Here is a 13,286-nt window from a genome sequence, read left to right as displayed (position 1 = left end):
TCTCTAAGTAGAATGGGTGGACCGGTGGCCAGGAAGTAGTCACATTATATTTATATGGTATCCACACCATGGCTTTTCCCATCTCAATGCTTTTCCTTTATCATGTGTGTCATTGCTATCCTTACTTAAGCACAGCGTTAATGCAACGTTATCACAGAGTGTTTTGTGTAACACTAGTGTTTCACGATTTTGTGACAATATTGGCAAATTTGATCCACTGTTAAACTGAAGTCAGTATAATCAGCATCCACGGAGACAGTATTTTATTGACCCCCCACTCCCCTCCCCTCCCCTCCCCCCCTTAGTTAGAACAGAGCTATTGTGTCTGGTGGTGCCGGAGTCGTGTTAGAAATATAGATCTGTTTATTCTCAGACTTTCCTTCTCTTTTCTTTTACTCTCTCTCTGTTTGTGTCATGTTGTTTCACCTCCCCCCCATTCAATGTCAATCTATATGAATCCAATCCATTGTGATTATCATTGTTTACCCGGTTTATGTTTGGAGCCAGGGTGTGCCTCCATCTCTGATCTAGGCACTGCTCTATGCTAACTGGAGACCAAAACTGAACGTGCAAGGTGAGATTGAGAGAACAAGAAATGTAGGGAGTTGGAGAGGTTTATCTTCTTGGTTGCAAAAAATACCATGGACCAAAGAGTAGGATTTAAGTGTAAATAAATATTTCTGCTTTATCCATGTGAACTGCTTGGTGACAGGTATGGTCATGTTGGTTGGCTAAACAGCATGCCTCCAGCTGTACAACACATAATGGAAAACTAACATTCGGAAATACGGACATTTGGCCTTGACTAATTATGTTAGTTTAATAGGGATTGTTGTGCATTCCATAAATGACATGTTGATGTGGATATCTGCATAAAAACACAAAAACATAATGTCATTGTGTTATATCATTTTAAATGCAATAGAAGGAATTCAAGTGAACACTATATTAGTTGTTTTTCGTTTTTTTATATTGTGAATTTCAGAGTCCAATCTATTGTTTAACATATAGGAAAGTGGATGAATGACAGTTTGAAGTTATAGGCCCGGTAGTAAAGAATACCTCTCTTTCCTCATCTGCTTCATAGTCAATAACACAGGTTCGCCACCCTCACCACCAACCCTACAAGATCAGTGGAGCAGTCTTCCCACTGATAATGTCATATTGCAATGTCATATTGCTGAGTCTACCATTAAAAATGTGCAGCCCAGGCATCCTACATTTGATCGGTGCGCCTTCCTGAATCATTGCATGTTGGTAACCAGAGTCCTCAGTTTCCCCACAGGGTGGCGCTGTCTCACAGTGGCAGTGCCGACCCCATATCCCACGTGCACAGCTCTGTCAGATGACAACCACATCTTCAGCCAGTGGCAAGAGGTGCTGCCTGGAGAGGTGATTTCCTTTGAGTTTGAAGCTCGAGAAAAACTCAGGCATAGGTATGGTTTGTGACACATCCCTGTTATTTTCATATAGGGAATAAAACCTAAAACAAAGAACAAAAAAGTCAAAGGACAAGAGAGCAAATAAGACTTTAAACTGGTGATCGCACACAATTCAAAATCCATAGCTATGAATGCCAACGCGAGAAACAAACTGCCTTAGACTGCACTGACTAAGTCACTCTGGATGTAAATGTAAAAATGAATGTGAACCTAGACTGGATATCTGTCTATATTTGGATTCTAAACTGTTGTTGGTTGTGTTTCTCTCTGCAGACATACTCACGAGCTGAAGCTGCTCCTCGTGCGGGTGGGGGGCTGGGAGCAAGTCAAACTCGTGTCCGTGGACAAAGTGGTCGTGTTCTATCGCTACGCCACCCTTCTTACACGGTGAGTCCTCAGGTCAAAGGTCAAGGGCTGTGGTCTTACTCAATTGTTTAAAAAACAGTATAGTTTATTCCGTCAACATTGCTCTCACGTTTCCTATACGGCAGTATCAGAATGCTGCTTTGTGCTTATGTTTTGCTGCTTTGTGCTTATGATTTATGATGTTTATTTTCTTTCTGTGGGCAGCCCTATCAGCAGGCCCAGCATCATACACCCACATGTCTATGTAAGTGTGCAAGCCAACAATTTTTTCCCATGTATTCCCTGCTCGGATATACAGTTGAAGTCGGAAGTTTACATACACCTTAGCCAAAATACATTTAAAATCAGTTTTTTCACAATTTCTGACATTTAATCCTTGTAAAAGATTCCCTGTTTTAGGTCCGTTAGGATCAGCACTTTATTTTAAGAATGTGAAATATCAGAATAATAGTAGAGAGAATGATTTATTTCAGCTTTTATTTATTTCATCACATTTCCAGTGGGTCAGAAGTGTATAAACACTCAATTAGTATTTGGTAGCATTGCCTTTAAATTGTTTAATTTGGGCCAAAGATTTCAGGTAGCCTCCCACAAGCTCCCCACAATAAGTTGGGTGAATTTAGCCCATTCCTCCTGACAGAGCTGGTGTAACCGAGTCAGGTTTGTAGGCCTCCTTGCTCGCACACGCTTTTTCAGTTCCCATTTGCGACCAAGCTTTAACTTCCTGACTGATGTCTTGAGATGTTGCTTCAATATATCCGCATCATTTTCCCACCTCATGATGCCATCTATTTTGTGAAGTGCACCAGGCTCTTCTGCAGCAAAGCACCCGTACAACATGATGCTGCCACCCCCGTGCTTCACGGTTGGGATGGTGTTCTTTGGTTTGCAAACCTCCCCTTTTTTCCTCCAAACATAACAATGGTCATTATGGCCAAACAGTTCCATTTTTGTTTCATCAGACCAGAGGACATTTCTCCAAAAAGTACAATCTTTGTCCCCATGTGCAGTTGCAAACCGTAGTCTGGCTTTTTTATGGCGGTTTTGGAGCAGTGGCTTCTTCCTTGCTGAGTGGCCTTTTAGGTTATGTCGATATAGGACTCGTTTTACTGTGGATATAGATACTTTTGTACCTGTTTCCTCCAGCATCTTCACAAGGTACTTTGCTGTTGTTCTGGGATTGATTTGCACTTTTCGAACCAAGGTACGTTCATCTCTAGGAAACAGAACGCGTCTCCTTCCTGAGCGGTATGACGGCTGCGTGGTCCCATGGTGTTTATACTTGCGTACTATTGTTTGTACAGATGAACATGGTACCTTCAAGCATTTGGAAAATTCTCCCAAGGATGAACCAGACTTGTGGAGGTCTACAATTTTTTTCTGAGGTCTTGGCTGATTTCTTTTGATTTTCCCTTGATGTCAAGCAAAAAGGCACTGAGTTTGAAGGTAAGCCTTGAAATACATCCACAGGTACACCTCCAATTTACTGAAATGATGTCAATTATCCTATCAGAAGCTTCTAAAGCCATGACATCATTTTCTGGAATTTTCCAAGCTGTTTAAAGGCACATTCAACTTAGTGTATATAAACTTCTCACTCACTGGAATTGTGATACAGTGAATTATAAGTGAAGTAATCTTTCTGTAAACAATTGTTGGAAAAATTACTTGTGTCATTCACAATAGTTTGTTAACAAGAAATTTGTGAAGTGGTTGAAAAACAAGTTTTAATGACTCCAACCTAAGTGTTTGTAAACTTCCGACTTCAACTCTATGTGTGGTTCCAGGCTCTAATATGCGTGTGATTCAAGGCCAGCATTTCCCAAACTAGTGGTCCTGATTTGAAAATGGGGTCGCAAGAGCAACTGAAATACAATTTGGTTCATAGAACCGGGGTTATGTCAGTAACCTCCGGTAGTTGCCAGATGCAGTTGTACTAAACAGAGCGGTTTCTGTTTTCTTCCGACAAATGTGCCTCTAATCTTTTGAACGGTGTAAGCTACAAAATATTATGACCCCATCACTGAAAGATAAGACTCTCAGGAACACATATGCGTCTGTTTCCCTCTGCCCACAAGCCTCATTAGAACAGAGTGGACAAGACTAGTCACTAAATCAGACTGGGGGGAAAAGATTATCAATAACGATGTTTTCTACTGAGATCATACAAAAGTATTGCCTGATGATCTTCTGAACTTCTCAATACCTTTGATGCATTTCTGTCAATTCAAGCCATACTTCCTTCAGCTTGAAATACATGTGGTTCTAGGCTCTGGTATGTGTGTGGTTCTAGGCTCTGGTATGTGTGTGGTTCTAGGCTCTGGTATGCGTGTGTGGTTCTGGGCTCTGATATGTGTGTGGTTCTAGGCTCTGGTATGTGTGTGGTTCTAGGCTCTGGTATGTGTGTGGTTCTAGGCTCTGGTATGTGTGTGTGGTTCTAGGCTCTGGTATGTGTGGTTCTAGGCTCTGGTATGTGTGTGGTTCTAGGCTCTGGTATGTGTGTGTGGTTCTAGGCTCTGGTATGTGTGGTTCTAGGCTCTGGTATGTGTGTGGTTCTAGGCTCTGGTATGTGTGTGTGGTTCTGGGCTCTGATATGTGTGTGGTTGTAGTTCTCAGCACTGCCACCAGTGCGCGTGGTCTTCTCCATCACCATGGAGCAGGTCCCGTACTGGGGGTACGCGCAATGGCATCGGAGTTACGCCAAATAAAAATGTGATTCGCATGTTTTTTTTATACAAAAAAATTCTTCACACTTTCAAACAGTCTATTTATATTTTCCAACAGGGCTATACGTCTGGGTGAGGTTTTTGTCTCGCCTGAGTAGCCTCGTTTCACTGCCCCCCAATTTTGTTTTACCATCTAGTGTTCAGTGAAATCACAACACAATGTCAAATACAGGTAGCCTAGTCAAATCATTTACATCCAGTCACATTAACTGTTACTATCTCGCGGGAATTCCACTAACGGTCCTTATGTAGCCAAACGTAGCTGCTGCTCATTCTGTTTGCTCGAAAATGGATAAATGGTTAAAAAAAAGTAAGGCTCGCGTCCATAGAGACACATACCACCTCTACTGGTAGTACTGCTACTACCAGCAGTACTACTACACCTGCACCTGTCGAAGACACAAGTGTTTCTGCTTCCACGAGCACATCCAATGCTAGCATCAGTTATTCTAAATTTGTTAGCCCAGCTAGCATGGACACTGACAGTTGTGAATCTGATGCAGCCTAAGAGCTACTGCCCCCTTACGCGGGAAAGAACCGATCAACAGACAGGGACGTTGGGCCATCAAACAGGCGCAAATATGTTAACTACATTGATTTGGGGTTCACTTATATTGGGAGTATTGCCTTTCCTCAGCCACAGTGTGTTATATGTGCAAAAGTACTATCTCACAACTCGTTGAAACCTTCACTCTTGCGCAGACATTTAATAAGCCACGGGAGTCTTTTGAGCGAGAATTAAGATGATTTTCAGGTAGTAAGACATGTATAAAAGCAACAGATACCATTAATAAGAAGGGTCCAGAAACATCTTATATGGTGAGCTACCGAGTGGCTAGGACAGGCAAGCCCCATACTATTGTGGGGCACTTAATTCTTCCTGCTGCCGCGGATATGGCTGGGACAATGCTGGGGGAAAAGGCAAAAAAATATATACAGACAATGTCTTCATCAAACAACACGGTTTTACGACGCATCAGTGGTATGGCAGGAGATGTTTTAAACCAATTACTGCTTTGCATACAAGCAAACCACTGGAAACCAGGACAACAGGAGAGGATATTTTTAAAGTACTGGACAGCTTTGTGACATCAAATGGACTTGTGGTCAAGATGTGTTGGTATCTGTACTGATGGCGCAAAAACCATGACGGGGAGACATAGTGGAGTGGTAATGCGCGTGCAAGCAGTTGCTCCCAATGGCACTTGGGTACACTGCAGCATCCACCGAGGGGCTCTTGCTGCCTAGGGAATGCCTGACAGCCTGAAAGACGTTTTGGACACTACAGTGACAATGGTTAACTTTGTTAAAGCAAGGCCCATGAACTCTCGTGTATTTTCTGCATTATGCAATGACATCGGCAGCGACCATGTAACACTTTTACAGCATACGGAAGTGCGCTAATTATCAAGGGGAAAAGTATAGACACGTTTTTAGAATTGAGAGACGAGCTTAAAGTTTTCTTTACTGACCATAATTTTCACTTGTCTGACCGCTTGCATTATGACGAGTTTCTCACACGACTGGCCTATCTGGGTGATGTTTTTTCTCGCCTGAATGATCTTAATCTAGGACTACAGGGACTCTCCGCAACTATATTCAATGTGCGGGACAAAATTGAGGCTAAAATTGAGGCTAAGAAGTTGGAGCTCTTCTCTATCTGCATTAACAAGGGCAACAGACTTGTGTCTTTCCATCATTGTATGATTTTTTTTGTGTGCAAATGAACTCAAGCTTACGGACAATGTCAAAAGGGATATAGTGAATCACCTGAGTGAGCTGGGTGCGCAATTACGCAGGTACTTTCCCGAAATGGACGACAGAAACAACTGAATTTGTTATCCCTTTCATGCCCTGCCTCCAGTCTAGTTACTGATATCTGAACAAGAGAGCCTCATCGAAATTGCGACAAGCGGTTCTGTGAAAATGGAATATAATCAGAATCCACAGACAGATTTCTGGATTGGGCTGTGCTCAGAGTATCCTGCCTTGGCAAATCGCACTGTTGGACTGATGCCCAACCATGTACAGTGCCTATGTGAGAGTGGATTTTCAGCCCTCACTAGCATGAAAACTAAATACAGGCACAGACTGTGTGTGGAAAATGATTTAAGACTGAGCTAGAAAAAAATGGCCACAAATTAATAAACATGGAGGAAGAGGATAGCTAGCTAGCAAACTAACGTTATATCCTGTCTTTTCAACAAGATGCAACTGTGACCACATTGATCATATGATAAAAAACGTAACTTTCCTATGCAGCAAAATGAACAATACACCCCTCCAAGAAAACATTGCTCCGGGGCATCTCTGAAATGTCACCCGATCTGCGATCAGATCCATGGCCAAAGCTTTGCATTTCAGTTTAGTCCGCACTCAGCTGACATAGAAATCTTCCCCAGAGCCACAGAATTACTTAACGCGCAGCCCCCCACAAACACCTTGAAAATTACTTGTTCCCATAGGCTTGACCTATTTATGACAGCATCAGTAGTTAGCTACCAACAGCTGGTAGACATGTTTACATCTATACTGTAGCTAGTTAATTTTATGATAGATGTAGCAAGCTAGCACTTTCACTTACCCGGTTCATTTCCATGCCAGTGATAATGCTCGGTCTCTGCTGGTTTCAGATACTTTAGAAGCCATGTTAAAACCTCTTAAGGATCGCACCCTTAAGGATCGGGTCTCTCCACGCTGGTCCAGTAGATGGGAACCTTGCAGAAAAACAGGCCCAGGCCTTTAGGCTGCGCTTGCAGCCGGCTTGAGGTCAGGTGGAGGTGCACCGTTTCTGCGTGGTGATCAAGAAGGAGAACTACCTGGACCAGCAGCCTGCCAAGATGGTGTCGAGTTTAAGCAGCGCTAAGCAGATATCCCGGCAGCCGGGCCACACCATTTACCTGCTGCTCACACTGGTGCTGGCCATCCTGATGCCCTGAGACCTTAACTACTACATCAAGGGTACCTCCAAGGGCTCCCTGAAGCCAGGCAAGGAGGCCATGCTGCACGCTGCAGACACCTCCCAGAACTTGGAGCTAGGTCAGTCACACCTCTGCCATTCTCATCTGATCACCTCTACACCTATTAAGAATCTCAATGGAATTAATAATATATCAAAGCCATATAATATAGGTTCACCAGTGCCAAGGCCCTGGGCGTTTGTGGGCCTTGAAGGTGTAAAGGATTGGTCAAAAAATCCTATAGAGGAAATGCAGCATAAATGTAATATATACACGGAACAAAAATATAAACGCACCATTTAAAGTGTTGGTCCCATGTTTTATGAGCTGAAAATAATTTTTTCTCTCCAATTTTGTACACATCCCTGTAAGTGAGCATTTCTTCCATCCACCTTAATCCATCCACCTGACCGGTGTGTAACGGTTTTCTTGGGTCGAAGGAGAGGCGGACCAAAACGCAGCGTGGTGATTATTCATGGTTCTTTAATAAAGACACTATACATGAATAGACTAACAAAACAAGAAATGTGAAAAACCAAAACAGCCCTATCTGGTGCAAACACAGAGACCGGAACAATCACCCACAAAACCCAACACCAAACAGGCTACCTAAATATGGTTCCCAATCAGAGACAATGACTAACACCTGCCTCTGATTGAGAACCATATCAGGCCAAACATAGAAATAGACAAACTAGACATGTAACATAGAATGCCCACTCAGATCACACCCTGACCAAACAAAACATAGAAACATACAAAGCAAACTATGGTCAGGGTGTGACACGGTGTGGCATATCAATAAACTGATTAAACAGCATTAACATTACACAGGTGCACCTTGTGCTGGGGAGCAATAAAATGCCACTTTAAAATGTGCAGTTTTGTCACAGAACACAATGCCACAGATGTCTTAAGTTTTGAGGGAGCGTGCATTTGGCATGCTAACTTCAGGAATGTCCACCAGAGCTCTTGCCAGATAATAGAATGTTAATTTCTCTACCATAAGCTGCCTCCAACATCGTTTTATAGAATTTGGCAGTACATCCAACTGGCCTCACAACCACAAACCACGTGTAACCACGCCAGCTCAGGACCTCCACATCCGGTTTCTTCACCGGCGGGATCGTCTGAGGGGCACTGGAGGGGTGCTGAGGAGTATTTCTCTCTGTAATAAAGCCCTTTTATAGGGAAAAACTCTATCTAATTGTCTGGGCCTGGCTCTCCAGTGGGTGGGCCTGGCACCCCCATCGCTGCACCCTTGCTCAGCCATGTGAAATCCATAGATTAGGGCCTAATGATTTTATTATATCAACTGAAATCAGTCAAATCTTCATCTTGCGTTTATACCTTTGTTCATTAACGTATAATAATATATATAGTGCCTTGAAAAAGTATTCACCCCCTTGTTCCGTTATCATAATTTGTTGCCTAGAGCCTGAAATCACACACTAGATGTTTTCCATTGTTCTATACGGCCTACTCCAAATGTTTTCACCCTGACCATGTCTGTGCCCCCCTCCTTCTCCTACTAGGTGGGCTGCCGGAGAACTTCCCTGTGTGTAAGGAGCTGCTTATTCCCCCTGGTACCCAGAACTATGTGGTGCTATACAACGTCAACAAACGCTTGTTCTGTCTCACCATCCACATCATCACAGGAGGCGCTCAAGATCCTCATCTCAGCGCCTTATTGGCTCTTCAACAAGACCGGTACTTACTCTATGCCTCCTTACAGACAGAACACGCACACATACACCCCGAAAAAACATATACATGCATTCATGTGCACGGTCCCACACACACTCACAGTGAATGGAATTACAAATATACAGTACCAGTCAAAAGTTTGGACACACCTAGTCATTCAAGGGTTTTTCTTTATTTTGACTATTTCCTACATTGTAGAATAATAGTGAAGACATCAAAACTTATTTGAGCTGTTCTTGTCATAATATGGACTTGGTCTTTTACCAAATAGGGCTATCTTCTGTATACTACCTTGTCACAACACAACTGATTGGCTCAAATGCAATAAGAAGGAAAGAAATTCCACAAATTGACTTTTAACAAGGCACACCTGTTAATTGAAATGTATTCCAGGTGACTTCCTCATGAAGCTGATTGAGAGAATGCCAAGAGTGTGCAAAGATGTCATCAAGGCAAAGGGTGGCCACTTTGAAGAATCTAAAATATATTTGAATTTGTTTCACACTTTTTTAGTTGCTATATGAGTCCATATGTGTTATTTCATAGTTGTAAAAAATAAAGTAAAACCCTTGAATGAGTAGGGTCTGTCCACACGTTTGACTGGTACTGTAGCTGCAAGCAGCAATGAACAGGGTACACAGGATGACAGAAAGGACACAAGATCAGTAGGATAACAAAGCGAGCACTCTGTCATGTAGGAACATTCATCCTTTATGTTCAATCAGTGAACGCATTACCATGTTTATCTCTCAATACCACAAGTGGCGGGAGAAGGAGAGCTTTGTACACGTCTCTGTGTTTTTTTTCCTCTGGTTGCACATGTGATATGCTGGTAGAAATGAGGTAAAATGGATTTGTTTCCCTGCATTAAAGTCCCCAGCCACTAGAAGCGCCACCTGGATTAGCATTTTCTTGTTTGCTTATGGCCTTATACAGTTTGAGTGCGGTCTTAGTGCCAGCATCGGTTTATGGTGGTAAATAGACAGCTCTGAAAAATATAGATTAATGCTCTCTTGGTACATAGTGTGGTCTACAGCTTATCATGAGATACTCTACCTCAGGTGAGCAAAACCTTGAGACATCCTTAATATTAGATTTTGCTCACCAGCTGTTATTGACAAATAGACACAGACCACCTCCCCTCGTCTTACTGGAGGCAGCTGTTCTGCCTGGCCGATGCACGGAAAACCCAGCCAACTGTATATTATTAATGTCGTCGTTCAGCCACGACTTGGTGAAACATAAGATATTACAGTTTTTAATGACCCGTTAGTACTGTAGGATAGTCTTAAACAGAGCTCATCCAGTTTATTCTCCAATGATTACACGTTGGCCCAAGGATGGATGGTAGAGGCAGGTTACCCGCTCGCCTACAAATAATCACAAGGCACCCGGGCCTGCGTCTTCTGTATCGGGGTCTCTTCATGCAAATAACGGGGATTTGGGCCTGGTTCGGTATCAGCAGTAAATCCTTTGCATCCGACGGATTAAAGGAAAAAAATCTTTATCTAGTTTGAGGTGAGTAATCGCTGTTCTGATATCCAGACGCTATTTTCTGTCATAAGTGATGGTGGCAGAGACATTATGTACAAAATAAGTTAAACAATGCGAGAAATAAACCCCACACAAAATAGCACAATTGGTCAAACGGAAGCCATCTCCTCCGGCACCATTACATGACGTAGTAGTCCTCCTTAATTACGTTGTCTCGCTGTTTCTCTCTGCATTCGATAGACTATGAGTATGACCTGAAGGCTACGCCTAATTGTTTTATGCATGGCTTTCACCCGATCAAACAATGAGTTGAACAGTGTTCTATCTCAAAGGGTTATTTGAAGCCTAAAAACGGTCACCAGAGGACTAATAATGAGAGAGAACAAACAATATCGATAGCCTATAGAAAAATCTAGTTTAAGCTAAACAAATTATCCATTCGGGCCGGGAAAATCCCTCCTTTCGAGGTTGAATACCAAATGGCCAATAACCTATCCTCCTAAAAGCTTTAAGATAAGTTCAAGTTATGAACAGTAGCTTATTTCCCAAATATTATATATGAAGGTATTATCCTAAAGTTGTTGTGACTTTCAAAAACAACAAGAATGTACGTTTTATAGGGGCTATATCATCGTATATCACAGTGCTTTATGGGTACATAGTCACGATAGGACAAAGGTTGATATCGCCCAACCCTTGTTCCCTTTTTTATGTTTGTATAATGTTTGCATTATAAAATGACAGTAGGTGTCGCAGTTTCAATACTACTAAGCTGAAATGAGGCAGGGCTAAGGTCTCCTCTCCATTGACGTGACACTCACACACACACACACACACCCACTCACGAGTTGTTCTGTGCGCTGAGGCTTTTCAATCACTTTTCATGAAAATTGGCCTCTGCTTGCTTTGATGGATCAGTGTGTATGTCTCAATGTTCTGTGGTTTCCAGGAAAGAACAAGGAACAGCCCAAAGGTCAGGAGCATTACAGTTGTATAACGACCTGATATAACTACTAGCTGATTCTAGGGCTGACCAACTCATTGATTGGCATTGAAAACATCTTAAGGGGGGGAATAAAGGAAAATAATGTACAGTTGGTATATTTAAAGGATACTACTGGGTATACAGAGTATAATGTCGATTTTTATAACAGCTCAGTAGATGTTCTATATGTTTTACATTTAGATATAAGTCATTTAGCAGATGCTCTTATCCAGAACAACTTACAGTTAGTGCATTCATCTTAAGATAGCTAGGTGAGACAACCACATATCACAGTCGTAAGCAAGGACATTTTTCCTCAAAGTAGCAAATTAATTAGCAACGTCCGAGCTAGTAAGGGGGAAAAGAGTCAAGTGTGAGTGCTAGTTTGCGAAAGGCTTTTACATTTTTTTTATGTACCTTCCAAAGACCAGTCTAATGCCCCAACCCTGTGGGCACTCTGCCCCTGAACAGTAATTAGTTGGTCTACATTACAATCAGATATGTCCTGGGGGGCACTGTTCCAAGCTAAAAGACTCATTCTCGTTTTGGAACAATGTATTGACCCACCCAGTCCAGAACCCAGGCATGCTGCCCCAGTCTTTTTCGCTCCCCTATCCTCAGCCAGCTCTCAGCAGGCCCCTGAAAGAGACAGACCACCACACTCCACCCTGCCAAACTGTGTCAACCAGCTTAGTTTCAGTCAGCTCTCTCTCTTTCTCTCTGTCTCTCGCTCTCCTCCCTCCCCCCCTCTCTGTGCTCTGTCCACTCTCACTGCACGGCAATTTACTCGGATTTGTCCCGCGGTATTGATGTCATAAGTGTCAGACAGCCAGTAAACCCGGTCACACAGCCCCTTTCCTAGCCCATGACCAGCTCATGGCACCAGGCCCCAACACCACACACACACACACACACACACACACACACACCGCTCGCCTCCTGGACCAGATTTCAGCTCTGCTCTGCAACTAACTTGCTGTTGCATATAGAAAATGGAATCACTGTGTCAGTCTATGCTTGGGAACACACACACAATGTGGCTGTGAGATCCTTACACTACAACGTTTCATATTAAGGCTTATCCACTCTTCTATTTCAATTCTGTTGACTGGTTGTAAACTTTGTAACTACACTGATAAAGGTTTCATCACAGCTACTCTCTTGGCAGTGTCTTGCAATGTTTGCTTTCCTTAAAATCAAGGATGACTTTTTCTCCCCCACTGACTTGACATAGTCCTCCCTCTGAAAGAAGACAAAGTGTTTTTAGCAAAGTCTTTCTTCCAATCAAAATGGTTTCCCTTGTAACCACTCGCTCTGTTTGCTGAATACAAACAAAGTAGGAGCCCCTGTGCGTGCGCACACACACACACACACACACACACACACCGTGTCCAGCTTCGAATAAAATTAAATAAAAAGCTTGCCTCCTAAAAATGATGTTAAACCAGTCATCTAATTATGCATCATTTCTCACTTGTGGCATTATCATCATATAGTTTATGTTGGGTGAGCAAGGCATCGACAGCCATGAACCATTGGCCTTACTGCTTCTTCATTCCCACTTGATGGTTTAACTCCTTTCTTTATGGATATATACACTGCTCAA

General features: G+C 42.7%; 1 protein-coding gene across 2 annotated transcripts in view; it reads left to right on the top strand.

Annotated features, from left to right (window-relative positions):
* The first annotated feature begins 1,251 nt into the window (after positions 1–1,251).
* LOC115132786 (uncharacterized) overlaps positions 1,252–13,286 on the top strand; it is a 33,794-nt gene continuing 21,759 nt past the window's right edge. For both annotated transcript variants that reach the window (XM_065020651.1, XM_029665525.2), the window contains exons 1-4: positions 1,252–1,436; positions 1,716–1,829; positions 2,013–2,052; positions 9,030–9,204. In XM_065020651.1, coding sequence (XP_064876723.1) covers positions 1,252–1,436; positions 1,716–1,829; positions 2,013–2,052; positions 9,030–9,204 — 514 coding nt within the window. The remainder of the gene's footprint in view (positions 1,437–1,715; positions 1,830–2,012; positions 2,053–9,029; positions 9,205–13,286) is intronic.

The sequence above is a fragment of the Oncorhynchus nerka genome, linkage group LG7, assembly GCF_034236695.1.
Source record: "Oncorhynchus nerka isolate Pitt River linkage group LG7, Oner_Uvic_2.0, whole genome shotgun sequence".
NCBI classification, from domain to species: Eukaryota; Metazoa; Chordata; class Actinopteri; order Salmoniformes; family Salmonidae; genus Oncorhynchus; species Oncorhynchus nerka.
Note: the sequence above shows the minus strand (reverse complement) of the source record. Positions and strands in the feature narration are given on the sequence as shown.